At 48.1% G+C, this 18,498-nt stretch overlaps 4 protein-coding genes across 4 annotated transcripts; 1 reads left to right on the top strand and 3 right to left on the bottom strand.

The window, feature by feature from the left end:
* Positions 1 to 3,994: 3,994 nt before the first annotated feature.
* Positions 3,995 to 8,818, bottom strand: FTJAE_12205 (uncharacterized protein; the record flags this gene model as incomplete). The annotated part of the gene is made up of 5 exons (XM_037345228.1): positions 3,995 to 4,118; positions 4,175 to 4,752; positions 4,815 to 5,072; positions 5,124 to 8,673; positions 8,721 to 8,818. The coding sequence occupies 5 exons, from the start codon at positions 8,816 to 8,818 to the stop codon at positions 3,995 to 3,997; spliced, it is 4,608 nt and encodes a 1,535-aa protein (XP_037200758.1).
* A 2,779-nt stretch (positions 8,819 to 11,597) lies between these two features.
* Positions 11,598 to 12,617, bottom strand: FTJAE_12204 (atp synthase f0; the record flags this gene model as incomplete). The annotated part of the gene is made up of 3 exons (XM_037345227.1): positions 11,598 to 11,822; positions 11,873 to 12,543; positions 12,599 to 12,617. 3 exons carry the CDS (start codon positions 12,615 to 12,617, stop codon positions 11,598 to 11,600), a joined length of 915 nt encoding a protein of 304 aa, XP_037200757.1.
* Positions 12,618 to 15,040: 2,423 nt separating this feature from the next.
* Positions 15,041 to 15,508, bottom strand: FTJAE_12203 (uncharacterized protein; the record flags this gene model as incomplete). Its single annotated transcript, XM_037345226.1, has 1 exon — positions 15,041 to 15,508. The coding sequence occupies one exon, from the start codon at positions 15,506 to 15,508 to the stop codon at positions 15,041 to 15,043; it is 468 nt and encodes a 155-aa protein (XP_037200756.1).
* An 898-nt stretch (positions 15,509 to 16,406) lies between these two features.
* On the top strand, positions 16,407 to 18,114 carry FTJAE_12202 (uncharacterized protein; the record flags this gene model as incomplete). Its single annotated transcript, XM_037345225.1, has 2 exons — positions 16,407 to 16,588; positions 16,653 to 18,114. 2 exons carry the CDS (start codon positions 16,407 to 16,409, stop codon positions 18,112 to 18,114), a joined length of 1,644 nt encoding a protein of 547 aa, XP_037200755.1.
* Positions 18,115 to 18,498: the final 384 nt, after the last annotated feature.

Genomic DNA, 18,498 nt, shown 5'->3' with positions numbered 1-18,498 from the left:
CCCCCCACCAAGAAACCAACCTACCGGCGGTCCTCCGTCCACATAATCCAATACCAACACCTCGCCCTCACCTCGGCCGACCCAACGTCTTCTACGACCATGTATATATGTACATGTACCCTCCATCCCAGATGCTAACCTCTTCTTCTTGTTGAAATTTCGTTTTCTCCTCCTCCCTTCGACCTTGTTTCTCCCTCTCAACTCTTCTCTTTTTACCTAGAACCAACTGCTGCCACCTTCACGCAGCCTGCGACACGTCTTATAGTATCCTCTGCGGTGATCGACATTTGACCGATCCAGTAGGAAGACACCCGCATTCGAAACGAGCCTTCTAAATCGACCACGCCTGGACCTGCAAAGAATAGGTAAGCCTTTTTGTCGAGCAAATAGCCAATACCCCAGATTTCCTCACGGCGTTTGGATCCTACTTCCCTGTTGGCACCAGGTAATGGTCCTGTTTCGTTCGGCCTCTGAAGTACTCAGGGCAAACTGACCGATCATTGCGGCACGATGGCGTCAAAGGCACCTCACTATGGAGCTCAAAGTATTTGGACCCCACTGCCGCAGTCTCAGAACGGACTGGGGCGGAGAAGACCTGGAGACTGCCTACAGGCGGTGTCTAACGCCTGTTCTGTGCTGTCTTGGTAGAAAAGCGCAAGTGATAGCGAACTGGGTACCAACTCTGAGGCTACCACCGCTGCTGTTGGTGTCTGATCTACCCACCGAACAATCTCAGTGTCACTGCCGGTCTCCAGCGCCTGGGCTGCTGGTGCAGCTTGCCCCTCACTGAGGTACCTACTCACGGGCCTGAGTAAGGTACACGGAACAGCCCAGCATTCGGAGCGTCTCCAACTGGTGGTCTACTTTCATGAGTCTTGTAGTGTCTCTTTCTGTGTCATTGTGAATTTGCCGAATGCCGGCTCTTTCAGGTGGCAATCCATAAACACTCATTAACTGGCTGACCTTTGTGCCATTTTATGGACTGCTGCTGACCTTGCGATCATTGATAGACAGACACGTTGCTCTTGCCTACGCATTTATTTACCTACCCCGCCATTCCGTACCTGTCAACGGGCACTGAGTACGATCAAAGGAAAAGACGGTCCAAGACAAAACAACGACGATCAGACAACCACGGCGTTACAAAGCCCATTGAGTGATATAGCAATCAGTCAATCAAACACGCTTATTGCTGCTCTATCCAGTGGGATCTCGCACCTCTCTTTCCGCCCCCGCTTGAGACGCTTTGCTCATCGACATTGAAACCTGCATCGCTTTTTTTTTACTGGTACCCCGGTCACGGTCATCGTCTTTTGCTCGATCGTCGATTCACCATTCACCTGACCCATCATCGGTCCATCCCATTTCCATATCCAGCCGCCCATCCAATCCAATAACGAGATTACCTCTCTGCTCTTCACTTTATCTCGCACCGCACCGCACGCCAGGCCCAACATATAGCTTTGACTACGATCTTAGACGATTACGTCTGCGCCCCGCCCACCATCATCTTTACCTCATCTTGGTGTTCCTCGTTTTACAGCCAGGAAACCGACTACTTTTTCTCTTCACCCTCAAACATATCGTTCAAAAGAATAACATATTCACCATGGCCGAGTTCGTACGCGCCCAGATCTTTGGCACCACATTCGAGATCACCTCCAGGTAAGCTCCATACATTTGAAGCTGACAACCATCGCATTACTGACTCAATTTCACGCAGATACTCCGATCTCCAGCCTGTTGGCATGGGAGCTTTTGGCCTCGTTTGGTATGCTCCCTTAGATGTTCCTCCTGATCCTGCGCATCCGACTGACACAGTTCCCTTTGCAACAGCTCTGCCCGCGATCAACTTACCAACCAAAATGTCGCAGTCAAGAAGATCATGAAGCCTTTCAGCACACCTGTGCTCGCAAAGCGCACATACCGTGAGCTCAAGCTGCTCAAGCACCTCAAGCACGAAAACGTGAGCATCAGCCCCTACACAGCTCAATACTTCCGTGTATCTTCGCTTTCAACGCGTCTCTTTTCGCTTGACCTGTCCTTAATGGTCCTTGCTATGAGCAATTGTAAGACTTCCGATGCTAATACAATTTTGCCACCAGGTCATTTCTCTCAGCGACATCTTTATTTCTCCTCTGGAAGATATGTGCGTTCCCAACCGCGGCCCGCGTTACCCCTCCCCCGCCTCGTTCCCCACGTTCTTGCGCTGACAGCTCTGCAGCTATTTTGTCACAGAGCTCCTCGGTACCGATCTTCACCGGTTATTGACATCGCGCCCACTTGAGAAGCAGTTCATCCAGTACTTCCTCTACCAGATTATGGTACGTATCAATGGCATCTAGACAAAATGGCTGCTACAGATCATTTGCTGACATGAGTTGCCTTGCAGCGAGGCCTGAAGTACGTGCATTCGGCCGGCGTTGTCCACCGCGATCTCAAACCCAGCAATATCCTCGTCAACGAAAACTGTGATCTCAAGATTTGCGACTTTGGTCTTGCACGAATCCAGGACCCTCAGATGACTGGTTATGTCTCCACACGATACTACCGAGCCCCCGAAATCATGCTCACCTGGCAAAAATACGACGTCGAGGTTGATATTTGGAGTGCCGGTTGCATCTTTGCTGAGATGCTTGAAGGCAAACCTTTGTTCCCTGGAAAAGATCACGTCAACCAATTCTCTATCATCACTGAGCTACTCGGTACCCCTCCTGATGATGTTATCAACACCATCGCCAGCGAGAACGTGAGTTATAATGCCTTGCATTGTGTCTACAATTCTAACCACCACCAGACACTGCGGTTTGTGAAGTCGCTGCCCAAACGTGAGCGACAGCCTCTTCGTAACAAGTTCAAGAATGCCGACGATTCGGGTATGAAATGACTCCTCCTTTTGAACCCTGAGAGATCAACAATTGACAAATTACTAGCTATTGATCTGCTCGAGCGCATGCTTGTCTTCGACCCTAAGAAGCGAATAACTGCCACAGAGGCCCTCTCCCACGACTATCTTTCTCCCTACCACGACCCCACAGACGAGCCTGTGGCAGAGGAGAAGTTTGACTGGAGCTTCAACGACGCCGATCTGCCCGTTGATACTTGGAAGATCATGATGTTAGTGTGTTGCAAAACTGATTGCATCGAATATGCTAATACGGAACAGGTACTCAGAAATTCTCGATTACCATAACGTGGAAGCTGGAGTTACTAACATGGAGGAGCAATTCAGCGGACAATAAATGGGGGATGTGGTTAATAACGGGAGAGGATGCTACCAGTGCATAACGAACATGAGGAAGAAGCAGACCACGTCACAGTGTCGATGATACCACGAAATCCAACGCATACGCCCATGATCCATATATCTTACCACAATCACACTACCCCGTGCCCGTATGAAAACAAGATGCAGGAAGACGCGACAAGACGTGAAAGGAGACGAACCGATGATATATCCATCGCAAGAAACAGGCATGTACATGCAAAATATACGAACGCACGTATGGCGTTGGGGAGACAGGGAAAGACTTGGCTTTGGTTTTGATTTTGGAATTAAGCAACAAGGTCCTTCATGAGGAAGATGTTTGATCGTCTTTGACAATGGGGGAACTTCGTTTTATTTTCACCTGTTTATTGCTGTCTAGCTCTCGCTTTTTCAATCACGCCTGCCTTTCTATTTGGTATCTGTTCAAGCAAGGATGCAGCGGGGCATGAAAATACACGACGCACAGGGCTTTTAGGTTACAAATGATTCTTCTGCTCATTTAGCTGGCTCCCGGCTGTCTGAGGAAATTATAGAGCTTGTGAATGGAACTTTTGTTAAAGAAGTTTCCCTTAATCTTGTCGAAACACTCATCTATCGATTTGTTATAAGGACGACGTACAGATGTCCCAGACGTATGTATTATATTTCCCACTTTTGATTTCACTCATGCTCTGACGTGTTCATCTTGAGTCCAGGCACATCTATCACAACCAAAACGTTCCTCCGTTAAACGCCCTGCTGGGAACTCTCCATCTCTAGCAAAGCCTGCAGGTCCTCCATTTCGCCGCTATGGTAGACCATGTCGTAGAACTGGCCTCTACCGTTAAACAAATTGCGAGGTGAGCCATATCTGGAGAGGATTGTCAGTTGCCTGTATGAAAAGAACCAGAGTCAATGAGATCTTACTCAAGAACACGCCCCCCACTCATAACCACGACTGTATCATAATCAATGATTGTACGTAAACGATGCGCGATTGTTACCAAAGTCCGCCCTCCACCGACCGCTTCAAGTTCCCGCCGCAGGACGTTTTGAATACCTCGGTCTGTCTCATAATCCATGCTGGCCGTGGCTTCGTCAAGGAGCATCAGCTTGCTCTGGCGAATCAGCGCACGGCAGAGTGAAAGAACTTGCCGCTGACCATGAGAAAAGTTCTCACCGCGGGCGTCGACACATGTCGAAAGATTTATATTATCGTTCTCGTCATCGCGAAATTGTGTATCATCGTCGCTGTCATCAGAAGTATGAGGAGAGAAGGATGCAATGCCTTTGCAGTTGTCCAAGGCCTTGTCGAGAATGTCTTTGGGAACTCGACCGCTAGGATCAAGGTTGGACTCCACTGTCCCGTTGAATAGGACAGCCTCTTGTGGTATGATTGTAAGGCTTTCTCGGAGGCGGTGCCGAGGAATTTTGGTAATGTCAATTCCATCGTATAAAATTTCACCAGAGACAACATGTGTGAAGCGAAGGAGGGAAAGCACCAGCTGGAAATCGCAGTCGTTAGTATTACCCGAAAAGTGCTGTAAAAGAGTGTAGATATACTGACAGTGCTTTTCCCTGAACCTGTCCTTCCTATGACAGCCACACGCTCACCCGCTTTGAACTTGAGGTTTATACCGGTAAGAATGTCGGACCCATCAGGATCGTACCGGATTGTCACGTTTCGAAACTCGATCTCGCCAGATCGAGGCCAGTTCTGGGGGATTACGTGGCAGGGATCATCTGTGTATTCACCTTCCTCGGGATACGTCTTGTCTTCCTTTTCCTCGGGTTCCAACTTGACGTACTCCCTGACTCGGTGAAACTTGATACTTGGTCAGCAGGTACTTTGGCAGATGGTAACAAACACACTCACGCTCTGCATTTCAACTTCCAAATCATTCATCGCTCGAACAAGTAACAGGATCGTCTGGCTGAGTCCATTGGCATTGGTGAGGGAGAATCCGACCAGCCCTGCAGCCACGACACCTGTCTGTGATACGGCAATTATACCTGCCGACAGACCGACGAGGGCCGTCACAAGATCCACGCGTACAGCAACCCAACGGTTAGCGTTGAAGCTGGCTTCGGCCGAAGCTGACCATGTACGCAGCCTGGCCGCCAACTCTTCTCGAAATCTTGACGACATACCACTCCTGGCCCGAATAACAGGAAGACCAGCCAATGTATCTGCAAACTGGGAGAAGACAGGCGACTGAGCAGAAGACGTGAGCCGTTTGATTACAACCGCAGTTCTAGTGTATGCTTCTCCTATGAGAACACCAAACAAGCACGTGAACAGTGCTGGTATCATGAAAACCGGCATTATGCTGCTGACAGCTCCAATGCGAAAGAGCATGAGAAGGACCGTATCAAGCATGATCCGTAGCATGGTACTGATGGTACCGTCGAGTGACGCCATATCACTGGAGAAGCGGTTTGTGATGCGGCCAATGGGGATATGCTTGAACCATGAAAGGGAGACGTGCATGATGGCATGTATGAAATCGTTGTGTAATCTCTTTGCAGCGTTCCAAGCTCCCCATTCGAACATTATGATAGCCAAGCAGTAGCTACCAATTTCAAGGAACGTAAGGCCTGCAAAGATCCCCATATAATAAGGAATATCAATGTGAGCCTGGTGATTGTATGCTTCTACCCAGACAGAGAGCCACAAAAGACTGCTAAAGGTAAAGATGTTCGTGGCAAGTAAAAGCCCCAGGCAGACAGCAACAAAGACCGGATGCCCAAAGTAGCTCATGTATTGTAAGACTGGTGACCAAGTTAGCATCCATTCACGACTGGGAAGGGAGTAGTACTGACAAGTCATACGGCCAACCTTTCCAGAAGCTTTCATTTCCTGATTGACCACATCCTTCAGGTGCTTTTCTTCAGGTGCTCGGTTAGCGTCGTTCAAGGTATCGCCATTTGGCTGTATTTGCTGAACTGTGTCATGAGGTACGTCCTCCTCCTCAGTATCTCCTCCAAGGACCTGAGCGATAGCAATTAGTTTGCGAACAATACCAATTTGGGGCTCAGCCGACTCGATTTGACCCTTCTCCAGCACAACAGAGAGATCGGCTTGTTCTGCAATCCATGGAAGATTTGTCACAAGTACAGTTGTCCTCCCATTCAGAAGATCAGAGCAAAAGCAGTGTTTCCAAACGCCAGCAGCTGTTTTTGCGTCCAGAGCAGCAAATACGTCATCGAGTAACAGAAGTGGTGCTTTACAGTACAATGCTCTTGCAAGAGCAACCCGTGCTTTTTGGCCACCTGAAAGAGAAGTTCCGTTCTCTCCCACGATGGTCATATCCTTGGCCGGTAGATCCTTGAAATCCTCCCATAGGCAACATGCTTCGATGACGCGATCATAGCGCAATCTTTCCATTGGACTGCCAAATGTGATATTGGCCTGTATGGTCTCGTTCTGCAGCCATGAAGATTGAGAAGCGTACGCTATATCGTCTGGTCTGGTCACATTTCCACTCTCTAAGTAGGTCTCACCAAGGATAGACAGCAGCAGAGTTGTTTTGCCGCTGCCACTCGGGCCGCTAACGACATTAAGACCACCTTGGGCAAAATCAAGCGTTATGTTGTTTAGGGTGAAACTGGCTGTCTTCGTCTTCCGGAACGTGGCATGATCAATGCGAAGGGGGCCAATGGGGTAATGAGGAATAGGAACTGTACTCTCAAAGTACTTGTCGAGTCGGGTCACTGACACCAACGCACTCGCGAAATTCCTGCCAAAGGCACTAGCCTGCATGATATTTCTGCGAACATTCTTGACAAGAAATATGGTCGTGAAAGCCGTTGCGGCATCAAGGCGACGTTTGGAGAGCCCCACGTGCAAGCCAAACATGACAAGTAAGGATAAGTAAGGAACAATCTGCATGACTTGGTTCAATGAAGCTTGAATCATTGAAGTCCTCCAAAGCTCCCTTTGTTCTTCGGAACGCGCATTGATGATCTTTTCAGTGATAGAGTCCTCCCAGGCGAAGTACTTGATGGCACGAAGGGACGCAAGATACTCTGTCACTAAGGACATGCGAGAATCCTGGGCTTTCCTGACTCGGCGCTGTGAGTAAAACATTAAGCGCCCAAGCCATATCGAAAGAGGTGTGGCCAAAAATAGAATCGCATTTCCTACCAGAGATGCCCAGCCCATCATTCTGTACATTCCAATGAGCGATATTATGGTACCGACGGGAGTACCAATGGTGGCCTGGATGATGTCTCTTGATCTATAGATTGCGTCTATATCGGAAGCCATGAGGTTAGCCAAACGTCCTGCTGATGTGGTCTTGGCAGCGGCCTGGCCGCTCATGCTCTTGAGTTTCGCGCCACCGGATTGTAGTTCAAAAGGATCCTCTTCCATCTCCATTGAGTCTAGGGCAGTGTAGTACAGCTCTTGAGTGAATGCAGATTTGATACGAACCACGAGTCTAGTAGATGTAAAGATGTACTGCTGGAAGGCAACGGAGCGGGATAGTGGGCCGATGAACATGAGGAACAGCCAAAGCCACGGTTTATAGATGGCACCGCTAGGATCAGCAAGATATTCGAGCAACTTGAACATGGCGAATGCGGCTATATTTTCGACCGTGTATGAGGTGGCTACCCAAAACGACATGAGAAGCAACTCGCGCTTTTGGAATCTAAGAACAGTACGGAGGGTCTTTTTCGAGACTGAACGAGCTTCTTGTACACGTCGCAAGAGGTATATAGGTTCGTCATACCAGGCTAACTTTGGAATATCAGCCATATCAAGTTTCCGCCTCATACCCTTCCAGATGATTGGGGTCAGCCAGTCATAGGTACAGTAGTAAGTGAACCAACTGCAAGTTTCCTCGGGAGCTGGCTCATTCTGGTCGTAACCGGGGATGCTGAGATCAACTTGCATTGGTGTCCATTCTCTGGGGGTAATGACTGCAATGGCAGCTCCTGCCGCAAGAGCGATGATCCCACTGGAAGTACCGGCGTCGTGAAGGCATCTTGTGCCAGTCTGGATACAGGGCAAAGTGTGCCCTGCAATGAGAAAGGTCAGAGTAGCCGGAAGGACAAAGTTGATTTGATGCAGTGCTACATGGCGCCACTCAAGATGGTTGAAGAGACGAGTGAGGCCAAGAACGAAGGCATATACAACAGACACGATGTTTATCCAATGTAGTCCATCTTGGATATAAGCAATTGTAATATATACAACAGCAGTAAGCCTTGCCATTTGTGAGGCAAGCTCATAGGGCCACCGAATTTTGGCAGCTTTAGATCGGCAACCAGATCCTTGTCGACGAATTCGGTCTAAGTGGTAGATGAGTTGCATGAGGGACAGGAAAAGCACAACGGCTTGTGGTACCCCAGATTGAGCGAACTGTGACACATGATGGATCCACGAAATCTGGGACATGGACATGGTATTCTGATATGAGCTAGAATTCTTAGTAAACTAGATTCATCATATTGAGACAGTTCTTACCTAGCCAGAGAACAAAATTGAGGTATCATGATAGATTCGTTCCCTTGATAGGGGGAGAACTCTAGTCCGCCGAAGCGGTGAATTACGATATCCATCATGGTGATGCAGACATGAAGAATCCGGGGCCAAGAAGGAAGAACAGGACAGGACAGGGCAGAGCAGAGAATAGCAGAGTATAAGCAAGAAATAAAGACTGATGCTTAAGTAAACACTGATCCACGACTCATTATCACGAATACACAAACAAAAGACGATGTTAGTGAAAGAGTCAAGATTTGGCTAGGTACCAAGTTAGCAAGCACGTTATCAATCCAAGTAGGAAGTCATGAACAAACAATGAGTGGTTGTGGGGAGTGGGCTTCGCAAGTGGAGCGCCCCATGATGGCGTGGACGCCCGAATATCGGCATCAGGGCCGCAGGGCAGGCACAACTGGACTGGATGAACTGGACGTTAGCTGCTTTGGCGGGTGAACCTCCGACGTTTTCAGTGGGCAACGGACCTGAACGCCGCTCTCACCAGCCGCCCGGCCCGTGGGGGTTTAACGCCTTTAGCTGAAAACAGGGGCACCCATGAAGCAACGACAGTTATTGGGGAGGACGGACAGGCATACAAATGGCCCTGAAAGCCTAACTTTGACCGCCTCACCATGCTACTGACCGGTTTCGGTTATCTTGCCCCCTCTGTTTCCTCATTGTCATAATAGTGTATACTGTAGATGAGAGGTGAGCAGGTGAGCCAGAGCTGTGGTGGTGTGCTGTGGTGGTACTGCATCTTGTGAATGTTATGGCCGGGTCATCTCCAGGTCCGTCGACAAATTGCTGGCCCTGATTTCAAGCCCGTCTCGGTTGTGGCAGACAAAGAGGAGATGATCACCCTGATGTTTCCATAAAGCAATGGTGACCAGAAACTCAATCCGATTGCTCGATACGTCGTCGAATCACGGTTGTGCAGCGCGAAGGTTACCTCCTCTATATGAGACCCTGAACTAGGTGGATCCTGTTTCCATATGTTGGCTTTCAGCATATGTACCTTGTTATGTCTTTTTCTCTTTCCTAAACACAGCGAACCAGCATGTACAAGTGATGAATTGAGTGGAAAAGCATGATAAAAGTGAAAAGGCAATTTCCTCGCCTCACAAACATTATTCAAGGAACTGCCCTGTTCTGCCCTGCTGCGAGATATGAGCTGCCGCTAGCAGTGAGTATAGAATCAAGTGGATAGCGATACAGACACGGCCACCACTGTAAAACGTAGCCGTAAAGCAAAATATCCAACTAGCAGACCCAAATGGCAAGTGCCCAAGGCCCAGCTTATAAACTTGGCTTTTCGTGCGAGCCGTCTTGCACAAAATCCACCCCAACTCCTCAAGGATATAAGCCATAATAACATCACTCCAACCATATCCGATCATCCCGGAATCGGAAAAACTGCTCCGGTGTGCTGGCGCAATGGTAGCGCGTAGTCCTCCTAAGACTAAGGCTCAGGGTTCGAGTCCCTGGTATACCGATTTGAGTTTTCTTTTTGAGGTTGATGGTAGAATCTAATGAGATGATTTTTTACTTTGAGGTTGAAAAAGAAGAGAAGAAGAGAGAGTATTGAGTATATTAATAAAATTTTAATTAATGATCACTTTTATAACTAATGTGTCGTACTATATATATAAGCCTTTGTGTCCTTTATTCTCATCACATGGCTCAGAACCCAAGCACACAGCTGTTGCATAATCTCCATCATGGCTTATAGACACCATTGCGGTGGTATCTTCTGCTTCTAATTCGCCGCCCCGTATACGCGCAATTGGCGGGCCACTGCCTAATACCTCGCCCTTCACCAGCCGTCGCTCAATCATGATATCGTGAAACGTCAAATGACGGTGTGGGTGTGCTTTAATGGCAGCCTCCTTCACAGCGAATCTAGACACCATTCAAGTCAGTGATTACCAATGATGGGCCCGAGAACCCCGCACCTTCCTGCTATGAAAGCAGCACATTTCCACAGCTCAGGATCCTTTGACGCGATGTGTTCATGTGGCTGGAAGCTCTCGCTTGCTTTGCTTGTGGCACGGCGTGATAAAACACTGCGCGCTGCTGCGTGGTCGAGTACATTTAATCGTGCATCTTTCTTTGCTAGCTCTTCAGGGGCCAAAACTCTGTTTACAAAGCGTAGAGCCCGCGGGCCTGACAGTATATGATAGATACGGGATATTTGGCAAATGTCGGTCCCGATGTTCAAAGGGAAAGGAAAAGGCCGCAAAGGCTTCATAGCCAGGTGTTGATCGTTGGTGGTCGCTGGCGTACCTTAGTAGCTTAAGTGAAGTTTTGGTAATGAGCCGCTAGCGTCGGCAACTTATCGATTAAGCTCCACCACTACGTCAGTGAGCATTTTGCTTTAAGCATCATGTCGATCATTGGCATAGAGCTACCAAAAGGCTGGCAACTATGTTTCGTATCGTATCAGAAGAAGCTCCAATTACTACCCTAGGGGGGGGGGAAAGAAAACCTAGGACCTTGACTTTAAGCGATGAAAATATTTGTAACTTTAGACTAAATTTAGGGGACTCTTTACTTAGTTTATTTTAATACCTTATATTAAGGTCTGATATTTTGCTCCCGAAGGCTACTCAAGTTTAGGCATATAGCCTGTAACAAATATGCATATAACGTCATATTATTTCTTTCGTTACTCCATAACACGGTTTATCGAATCATGCATGCAGAAGACCGGCTCAAGAAATACAAACAATGATCGAAGGCGACGTGAGTTGCAGAAATAGCACCGCGATGTTGGGGGAATAGTGCGAAGTTGGACAAGCAGAGAAAAGCACTGCCGCTCCCCCGGTAGTGTTTCTCTCCATGGCTTGGTACCTGAAGGTAATTTTAATTCTCTGCGAGGAGAGGGGCACGCTCCTGATCAGCAGGAGCACTGCGCCAGTTGATCTCCCGGCCAGTCGCAGCAGGAACAGCGACAACGACCGTGGCGACGAAAAGCAGAGCCATTATGACAAAGGCAAAGATCCACTGGAAGGCAATCACTTGGTGAAGGAACTGGGAAACTCCAATTGCAGCAGCAAAGACGCTCAGTGAGAAGCCCATGGTGTAGTCCTACATACTGTCAGCAAGCTATATGGTTTGACTGGAACGATCGAACAAACCTTGTAGATGGTGATAAAGAAGAGTCCATAGACAAGAATGGACCAGATAAAAATGTTCCCAAAGATGCGAGCAACAAGGTGGTCGGGGTGGGGAACCATGAGAGCACCATTCCAGTAAATGGCGACAAAAGTCCAAGCCAAAGGTCCAGACACCACAGGCGTATGAATGAATCGGGGATATGTGTTGTGGCGGAAGTAGAGCGAGGACAGGTTGATGAAGTTGAGAACGAGAATGACCTCAGCCCAGTGGAAGTGAGAGCGGACAAACAGCATGACAAAAGCGAAGTGGAAGAGGTTGTTGAAGATGAAATGGCTTCCAACGCTGGCGGCAGCGTGAACAATGTCCGAGTTGCTCGAGAATAGGTGACCAATGTAACCAGCCTGGAGAATGAAGAGAACGATCCTTGACAAGCTATCAGTATGCGAGCGTGCACGAGGGGCTGAGAATGCGCACCAGTAGATGGAAGTGATGATTGGGTTCAGCGTAAAGGCAGTGCGATACATGTGGTTCTGCTCCCAGATCTTTCTATTTCTCGTGTGCCCGTCATCGGGACGGTTGAGAGTGTAGTAGACAGTAACGACGAGGGACAAGATCCAGGTGACGAGAGTAAGAATCTTGTAGGTGAGGATCGCACTATTAGAGTGAGATTCCCTCTTACCAAAGGGATTGTCTTTGAATGGGTCAGTCGGGATGGGTAAGAAGCGGAAGACGACAAGGTAGCTTACACTGTTGCCAGTTTGCCATGATGAAGGGCTGTATTCGATGGAAAGAAAAGAAGTTCGCCGTTGAGACAAAGTTGTGTGTGGTGTCGAAGAAGTGATAGGGGGAGAATATGGAGAGGGTGGAGGGGAGAAGAAGTATTTAAACACCTAGAATTAAGGTATTTACACAGTGACCTTCTGCTACTGCACATGAGGTGTGTGGTTCACTCCCAAAGCACATTAGTTGATGTAGGTATGCGGGGAAGCAGGCCTAGGTAGGTAGCAAGGGTACCTAGGTAAGGTTAGTTGGTAGGTTCCATTGTCTTGAATGTAAGGTAGGTACCTAGGTTAGTAGGTACGAGAGGTGAGGAGTAAACAGCCACACTCTGGGATCGTCACACCACAAATGACACCAAAAGATTTAAGCTAACAAGACTTCCACCGACGTGCCTTGTTTCTACTCATATATTAGTTAGTTAGTAGGTAAGGACGCCATCTTGTATCAGGAAATGCGAGAAATAACCACTAAGCCTTCCTAAGCAAGGATTTTGTACGACCACAGCAAGATAGGCGCTCAAAGTCAGTGGAAGCTAGGTACGTACGTCAAAGGATCAGATCAACAGCAGCGGCGCATGACTTGCCTCTTCACAGCCTCTCAGGCTATATTGGATCTTGTCTTGCACAGGCGGTGCTTCTTTCATGGTGCCGTGTTAGACCATATGACCTCGTTTCAAGGGCGCTAAACTACGGATCAGCTATGAAAAGTGCCGGGAATTTAATAGAGGTCGGGCTGCCATTGGTTTTGAGGCGCTGAGACTGACGACCATCACGATTGTGGACTCTATGGGTGTGGTAGCAATGGGGAATGACAGTGGTGCCAGATGAGGTACACGCTGCAACTGTCAACGTAAGTAGTACTGTACCTATCTGTATCTAGGTAGATATCTGTACGAAGCAGGCTTTGTCCCCGGCATTTCTATGAGCTGACGTACATTTATGTTGTGATGTGAATGTCGTAATTCTGATGTAGGTACTAACCTAGGTACGATATAACTCTATAATAAAGGTTGCTGCTACCTTGTTCAGACGTAGAAGACTTGGAACAAATGCAAGTTACAGAACAACACAACCTAAGGTAGGTACCTCAGGAAGTCGAGTGGATCTTTATCCCCGAAGACAGTTCTCTGCACAGATCTGCATTTGGAAAGTGCAAGGATGACAGACGTGCAACTAGCTAATGATTGGCTGGTCGTGAATGATCCCGCTCAGATGACGACAACTTGCTCCAAGCTCCAAGCTCCTACTGCTAAACGAGCGGCTCATAGCGGGACAATGTTCTGTTTTAACCCGCTACCAACCTGGAACTTGTCACGGTCATCGTCTCCAACCTTGGGAGGGTTTGCACAAATAGAAAACTCGGTTACTGTACCTAATTATCACCGTAACATACCTAATACTATAGTAGGTACAGTCGCTCAAGTCGGTACTGCAGGTCGTATGGAGGTGAGACTCACCTTGCATTATTTCGTGTTACACTTACCCTTGCTCATCGAGATTCTTCCCACCGACAGGTACGGAGCAAACCACATATTTCCTGCTTTCTTACCTTAGGTTTCTTTCAAATGCCTCTATAAGGTAATTACCAGGTATCTATTGCCCGATGTCCTAATAAAATAAAGTGGAGGTAGTTGAGGTAGCACCTTATGCCCTAGGTTAGTAGCCAAGTCAATAGCTAAAGATGATATTGGATTCGTCTCAATCTTATCTTTCCGTTAAGACATACTCTACTAGTACTATCATTTCCCTTACTTCCATGATACCAGTCGCCGTATTTCTCGGATTCAAACAAGAACTTTTCCTTCTGCTTTGCTTTTGTTTTAGTGGTCCATCCATTTGCATGAGGGAGTAGCATCACTCTCCTGCGTCTGCATTGTTCCAATGCAAGTCTCACGGCACGTATCAAATTGTGTTTCAGTGCACCACCTTGATCGCCAATCGAATCGAGCATCAGCTACAGCTTGCAACCCACGTATGCACCCTAAGCACCCTCAGATTTGGGCGCGCAGATACGTTTGCGACCAAAGCTTCCCCCGATACGCCGATATGATTGTTGAGGGAACCCGCATCGAATCCACCACAGTTATCCCGATGGCCAAGATGATACAATACAGTACTCATGATGGTCAGGGAAGAAACACCCCAGCACAGTCAGGCCAAACTAAGCATGCCCATCATTTCAAAGGCAGCTAGCTAGCTTTGTGGTATTCTTAGCAACCATGTCCCTGCGACGCATGAGTTTTACAGCTTGGTAAAAGTGATTCAGAACTCGACCACAAAACTCGGCCAATGTGAGACAAGACCAGTACTGTATATCAAACCATTTTCTGCGTTCGCATCGAAATTAAAGAATCTGCTAAACCACTGAGCCGTCATAGCACTTCACCAGCCAGACTTCTTCCAGGTAGTTCATGCCTTCAGGTGGCTGAAATCATGACCAAATCGCGCCGAGTGACAAAATACTCTATCCCCAGCATCTTTCCACTTCTCAAAGCTCGCTTCCCGCCTGGCGCGTCTCTTCTCAATCGAATCTGGGTGATGGGACGGCATGTGCCAGTCCCTCGATGCGTCTTTGAAGTCATCTCCTAGGATCCGGTTCTCGCTCCTGTAGCTACTCCCTAGTTGCACAACCACAGAGTAATTCGTCCTGTCGTTGATGAGCCACTGATGTGATTCCTCGCTGCTTAGAGGTTTGCGGTTGGTAGTCCAAGACGATTGATGGCTATCCCGAGGATCCTGGTGAGCCCAGGCAGACTCTTTCTTCTCTCGAATACCACATTGACCAGAGACCTGGCTATCTTGAATTGGTTCGTAGACGTTGGGTATTCGTGGGTATTTGCTAGGTTCCACCCACGAGTTATAAAAATCGTCCGTCATGATGGGTTTGCGATGGTATGTTGCTGACGGTGTTTGCATAGTATCAACACAGCTGAAGACGAAAACGAAGCGTTGGTTAGTTCTGAGATTGGGGAGGGCACTCAAACGTCTTAAAGGGTTGCGGGCTTCGGGATCGTCATGTCGATAATAAAAGTCGGCAGTTCATGCAAATGAGCGCTCGCCCAAAGCTCACGCGCATTTTGCAACACCATGACCAGATTGGGGCCATATCACGCCAATATTGACCAACTGCAAGCCAGAATTAGGAACCACTTATTCGATTCCGTTCTAATATGCCAGGGCAGGCCTCAAAAAGCGGCTGTTGGGTATTGGGTGCCAGGTTGGGTGCCGTTGGGCTACAGCACATCTTAGCACATCACCTCACGTGTGAGGTTTGGAATTTCCATCTTCCTTCGAGAAGAGATAAAGAGAAAGAGACCTAGTCTCTGGTCGAGGCTGTGCTGCAGCAGTATGCTTGTCATATGGGCCTTGCTTGTTGAGAAAAGCCCCCGAGATCATCCGCCAAAGTTGGTTCGCCAGCTTAACGCATGCACAGCCATAACCATGGCCAATCAGACAGTCATATTGTGTTGCTGAAATTACAATTCGAGCAAATTACATACAATCAACTCACCCACTTGAGCCTGAAAATGATACGCAAGGCACCGGCATTCTACGTCTTTTATAAATGAGGCGCTCCCCAAGGCAATCTAGAATTACAGTCACATACCGCCAAGAGCCAGGAAAAGTGCAAAATGCTGCTGTCCTTAAAACCGACGAACAGCCCAGTCGCCATTTGCGGGCAATTCCCAATTTCACTCAGCACTCAACAACCTCTTGACTTACCTATGCGCGACTCGCAAAAGACAGAGCGAGAACAAGAGCAAGAACAAGAACCATGGAGTTTAGAGAACGATCGTTTTCACGGGGTGGGACTGATGAGAGGCTACCCAAACCTACAACACGCATGAACGACGAGACTTGGGAAAGGTTTAAGCCTTTTCTATGCAATCTTTACAAGAAATATACCCTGAGTGTCGTCATGAATGTCATGGAGAAGAAGTACGGTATTGTTCAAAGGTATCTCACCTATCAAGTACAATACCTAGAATCCTTGATGTTTGACTAACCCTTTCACCAAAAGCAAGCGACAGTATGGCTATCGTTTCGAGAAATGGGGCATAAAAAAGTACAACGCGAATGAGAAAAAGACTTCTCATAATTCTCTATCACCTAGTGGCATTAACGACTCGATGGACTATGGTGAGATTGGGGCCGAGTTCGACCGAGAGGCTCCCTCCTTCAACCAATACTCCATGTCTGACCGTTGCGGCCCAGACACTCGAATGACCGCCGTCGGATCAGAGCACATGGAGTATGACGAGTCGCTCGATATTCACAGAGCCTCAAAGGTTGTCGTTTCATATCCGTGGGCAACTGGGTCATCTGAGGAAGCGAACAAACTGGCTGCTGACTTTTGTGCCGCCATGCTCGATGACACAAACGCATTTGCCTTATATGCGAATCTCTACGAGGTCTTGTCGAATAGGAGCCAGTCTGTTCCCGAGACTCGTGAGTTTCTTGCCATCTGTTGTGCCCGTGTCGCTGGTAAACCAGACAATGCTCGTAGCGCCAGGGCGATTCTTGCCAGGGAATGGACCGGGACACCAACGACTCGAGTTTCAGACTCTCCATTTGTCCTATCGATTCTCAAAGCGTACGTGGGAAGTCACCAAGAAGATTCGGACAAGTCGGCTTTTGTCAAACAAATCAGTCGTAATGTCGAGCAACTGGTTGGCAGCGACGGATCACTTGGAGAAGTTTCACGCAAGTACTCATCTATCGACCTCGTGGCCTACTTCTTTCTTGAGTACGCCCTCGAGATATATGACGATTGTTTTGACGACTCCAACCCCCCGAACTTTATGACTGAGCACCTCCTGAACGAGTTCATCACCACTCAACCTTTTATGAACGCTCTACGCAACGACTGTCCATCCCCCCTAAGTCTCTGTCTTAGGTGGTGCAAGGAACAGCTCCGACTCAACCACCCCGTGGCTCTACAAGATGCCCCAGTACAGCCAAGTACTGATATGCGCTGTTGGTGGTACAATATTCGTGTCTTTTGCACTCTATGGGGAGTAATGACGCATTTGGTACGGGCGAATTGTGCCCCTGCGTGGTATGCTCAGTGCGAATCAGCCTTTGGTATCCCTCCATCAGAACTTCTCATAACACTATCATGGATGATTCGTGCAGAGGCAACTCCAACTGAGACTGATCGCATCATCTCTGATGCCGAACTACTCACTCAGGCTGCTGATGGCGCAGATAAGCTCCTCCAAGTCGACGAGTCGCAATTGTGGATAGACTTTCTCGACAGGTTTACTTGGATGAACGAACTGGCCAACCCGGGTGATGCCGAGAGGTCTTTCGAAGCTGCTGTCCAGGATGAGCTGCGCAAGTATGTTTCCAAGATGCTTAGAGTCGAGTTGCCACATCCAGCAGGGAGCCAATCTGCCAGTATTGGAGGGGTGGACTTTTACAGTTTTCCTCAGCACGGATTTCCTGACTTGGACATCAACTCTCAAATGGACTACTATTGACGGCCATCTTTTTACATAGCTTAGAGTCCCTAAATCTCCTTCTTTACTTGACTTTATTCCTTCTTGGCTCAAGATTCAATTCACGATTCATAACATGTTCCGTTTTTAGCCCGTAGCAGAAAGCTGATTCAATGGTATAGACAGTATAATCAAACAAAACAAGACAGACAAACCCAGTCTATATGATGTAGGGATATAATCAGGAGTAATCTTTCAGTACCGGCAACTTCCTCATCCACACGCCATGCTTGATGCCACATCTAATAAAACAAATAGAAGAATTCAAGGAACATTGTGTCCTTTGCAAGCCAGGCATAAATGTAGTAGCAATTATACAAAGCTTCCCGTCAACATCCAGTCTATATCTCATGTACCCTGGGCACA

Source organism: Fusarium tjaetaba, assembly GCF_013396195.1.
Source record: "Fusarium tjaetaba strain NRRL 66243 chromosome Unknown NRRL66243_c0000324, whole genome shotgun sequence".
Lineage (NCBI taxonomy): Eukaryota > Fungi > Ascomycota > Sordariomycetes > Hypocreales > Nectriaceae > Fusarium > Fusarium tjaetaba.
Note: the sequence above shows the minus strand (reverse complement) of the source record. Positions and strands in the feature narration are given on the sequence as shown.